Raw genomic sequence first — 4020 nt, 5'->3', positions numbered from 1 at the left:
TTCAGTTTTGTAAAAGAAATCTTAGTAAAAAAAATTAACTTTATGTTTACAAGAGTTGAAATTTTATCATTTTTTTACAAAATTATTTTAATGCAAAGTGCACAAGTATTTTGGTATAAATGAACAAGGACGGAATCCATAGACGTTGCTCAAGATTCGAGATGGCTTAAGCTAGTGCATGAACCAATCAGAGAGCTGTATTAGCATCTTAAGACTGTTTGAGATTAAAACTGGACTATGGATTCCGATTCTATTAGAAATAAACTGATGACACCTGTTGGAGATAAACTGAATTTTCGTAATTACTACTTTAACATATAGTGATAAAAAGATAGTATTTATGAATTACCGACAGAATGTAATAAAATTTTGTCAGACTGAGAATTATATTTATTTCCGTTTGAGGACGCTCAGGTCGCGCGTGTTTATCAATAGAAATATAAAAATATAATAGAAATATTTTATATTATAAATAATTAAATTATATTACATAAGATATATTTTAAACTTTTTATAAACCCGAGTACTTGTTCAATTAGAGGCATCCTCCACGAGAGAAATGATGAAAAAATGACGAAATTAGGCTTTCGAGGTGGTTCACTTGACAATGCAATTTGAACATTTGATTGAATAAAAATTTAGAGATATACTTTGTGGAAAATCTACAACGCGTATATTTAACAAAGAATTAATGTACATTATAAAGCATATCAGATATATCATCATGCATCAAGTCGCGATGGTTTGAGACCTAAGCGATCAATTATATATTCTGGCATACAATAAGTAGGATTTATTGGTTTTAACGAGAAGTTCTTGTCTAGCAATGACAATGCAGTGAGGCCGAACAAAGTATGAAAAGGGTCAACCATATCACCGGGTCGATCACTGAAACCGCCAGTTTCGATATCTTGACAAATTAAAATGTAATCCATCTGTAATGAAAAACATAAAAAAAGAAATTATAGTAGAGTGATAATATGTAGTAGTAATATTTGTAATTATTTTATTTAAATCGTTGGTCAGTTAAGAATATATACATACACACAAATTGTATATATATGAATACACACACGCACATGCGCGCACACACGCAAGGCAATGAAATAAACAGTTATAAGAGAAACAGAGATGATTAACAAATCCAATTTAAAAAATATCTAAAAAATGTTATTAAAAAATAATTACCAAGCCTTTTTTATCTATCCAATGAAGACGACCTAAAATTGTTAACGCTGACAGCACCCACCAAGAGTAGCATACATCTGGTAATTTTTCGGGCCTGCCATTTAAACCACCGGAAGGTAGTTGTCTCTCGCATAACCACCATCCTAAACGATCAGCATCTATCAGATGCAGATGTCCTAAAAAATTACCTTTGGTAAGTGATATGAAATAGTATATTCTGTGTGTATACAGTAATTATTCTGTATATTCTTATATACCTGTGATCGAAAGCAACCCAACACAACAATAAATTAAACCCGCATGACTTTCAGATCCTGGCTTTGAACCGAATCCTCCATCAAAATTCATACATCTCAATACAAATTGTACCGCTTTCTCGACATCTATTGCATCTAAACGGTTCTAAAACAAGTTAACATAATATAAAAAACTTAAACTTTTTTTATAAGTACCTTCCTATTTGTAAACAAAAATTTTTAAGAATTTACTTTGTCTAAGATGTGTTATGGTTTTATGACTTTAGTTTGTCTAAGATGTGTTATGGATCTGACAAATATCATCTTTAAATCCACTAAAGCTGAAGAATCTTCATGAAAGCTAAGTTTTCAGGATATCCATTCCATTTCACACAAGAATACATTTTGATTTAAAAAATTAAACGTTACTATTTTAAAACACTTTGATTTTACAGATACTTAAATATAATTATATTCAATGATATTTACCAAAAGTGACAGAGTAGCAACGGCACAGAAAGAAAATCTGACATCTACTTCACCCCATTGATCACCTACAAAACTCCCATCTGCTTGTTGTCTTTCTTTGACATAACTGACGACTTTATCGACATTTATTACATCCAAGGCATCATATATACATAATATCTGAACTGCACTAAGTGTATAAAGTAAATGTGGATCATGTTGTATGCTGGCACTGATGCCACCACTGTCACTTTGACATTGTCTAATAAATTCTAGCACTTCCTCCTTATTAATTTGTTCTAACTTTCCCATTAAATCTAGAGCGGTAAGGCCCCAGTACATGCCAGACATCCTCATGTGTTCAGTCTGAGAATAATTCTAAAAAATATGAATATGTCAATATATAGAGAAGTGGAATATTAAAAAATATATATATGTTATAATAAATAAATATATATATGTTAAAATACATTTTGTCATAATAATCAATTACTATATAAACAATTGAAATAGAAGAAGAAACATTCTTACATATTCATCTTTGTTGGTCCCATATGAAATGAGATAGTTTGCATGTTTTTCTATTAATAATTTTGGAATGTTGTTCGGTAGTTCAATATCGTGTCTCAATGTCGTCTGTAAAAAAAAAAATGAAAAAGATAAAATATAAATAATTACTATTATCTGACTTATCTAACATGTATGTTTTAATACTTGGCATTGCCTTTGCACAGATATAAATAATCGCAATATATAAACATTAATGAGTTATTGAGTTACATAAAATTTTGATAAAAAAAAATGAGTACATTTCCTAAAAATAAAAACTATTTCGCGTACATGTTAACTTTTCCTTTGACACTGGACAGGTTAAAACTTACCATTTTACAATCGTTGCAATCGTATAATACGATTGTTAAGTTACGTTAATAAAGTTGATTTTGTTAAGATTTCGTTTTTGAATCTACAATTGCATCCTAAATTTAATTTGACAAGTTTAAAGTCTGACAATCGGAAAAATGCATACTTCATTAACCAAAAAACATCCACTAGAGTTTACTAAATGCACTTGCTTTGCGCATACACTTTGAGATTTAAAGTCACTAGACTTTATTAATACCAATAGGTCTGTCGCGTTGCATGAAATCCCCAAATATTTTTGCACTTAAAATGAGATAGATATATATTTGGCCTTGAAAAGAGAGAAAGCGAAGATGCCGAATGCCAAAAGCAACGCGAACAGACCTATTGGACACATGGTAGAGGTGCAATTACATGTGATTCGAGGTTTGTTCGCATCGCAAGCTCCAACATGCTCCTACCGTCCTACCATAGCTCCTACTCACTCTATCAAGCGCGTTGGAGTGAATAAGAGCTATGGTTGGTCCGACTCACCAAACGTGACCAAACGCGACACATTCTCACGACTTTGAGATCATCTGATTGATCGTCGCTTTTAGCATCACGAAACGACCGCATTTACCATCCGTAGAAAAAGTATTACCGACGATTATTGAGAATCCTAGGCCGGTATTCATAGTCAGATCTTATATTTAAGACCGTCTTAAGTTCTGCCTTGAGGTGTCATGAACCAATCAGAGGGCCGCATTGGCATCTTAAGACATTACTTAAGACGGTCTTGAAATAAGAACCAACTATGAATACCGACTTAAGACTCCTTATAAATCAGAAAACAAGGAAAGAACAAGAGCAATAGGAGTCAAACGCGGGAGACGTTGCGCAAATAACACGACTATCGTAGCGTAAAACTTCTTTATTTTACTAAAGCGCTAACCCCAATACCAAAGAATTTTACGAATTGACTCATCAAAGAATGGGCGCGTTCAAGTTGACAAAACGGCTAGCCTGCTCGCCGAGCAAATAAACATAATTGGTTGTTACTTATATAGATCCAACCAATCATATTCAATCGCTCGGTAAGCATGTATAGCCGCTTTGCCGTCTTGAACTCGCCCAATGGGTGCGTTCAGCAGAACGTTTGTTTTGCAACTGTTGGAAGTTTCCTTCGCGCTAATTGGATCATACTTTTAGATCTAGAAGAATGGTCCTATCTGAGCAGACAATCATAAAACGGTTGCAAAACTGTTGAGTCTGCTGAACGCAGCCA

At 33.0% G+C, this 4020-nt stretch overlaps 1 protein-coding gene across 1 annotated transcript; it reads right to left on the bottom strand.

The window, feature by feature from the left end:
* Nucleotides 1-602: 602 nt before the first annotated feature.
* Nucleotides 603-2965, bottom strand: betaggt-II (geranylgeranyl transferase type-2 subunit beta). The gene is made up of 6 exons (XM_018447855.1): nt 2774-2965; nt 2424-2528; nt 1914-2270; nt 1446-1590; nt 1189-1364; nt 603-935 (listed from the first exon to the last, which is right to left on the bottom strand). The coding sequence occupies exons 1-6, from the start codon at nt 2774-2776 to the stop codon at nt 723-725; spliced, it is 999 nt and encodes a 332-aa protein (XP_018303357.1). The 5' UTR covers nt 2777-2965; the 3' UTR covers nt 603-722.
* Between the last annotated feature and the right edge of the window lie 1055 nt (nt 2966-4020).

Source organism: Mycetomoellerius zeteki, unplaced genomic scaffold (genome assembly GCF_001594055.1).
Source record: "Mycetomoellerius zeteki isolate Tzet28-1 unplaced genomic scaffold, Tzet1.0 scaffold212, whole genome shotgun sequence".
NCBI classification, from domain to species: Eukaryota; Metazoa; Arthropoda; class Insecta; order Hymenoptera; family Formicidae; genus Mycetomoellerius; species Mycetomoellerius zeteki.
The sequence above is the reverse complement of the archived record's forward strand: the minus strand, read 5'-3'. Positions and strand labels throughout refer to the sequence as shown.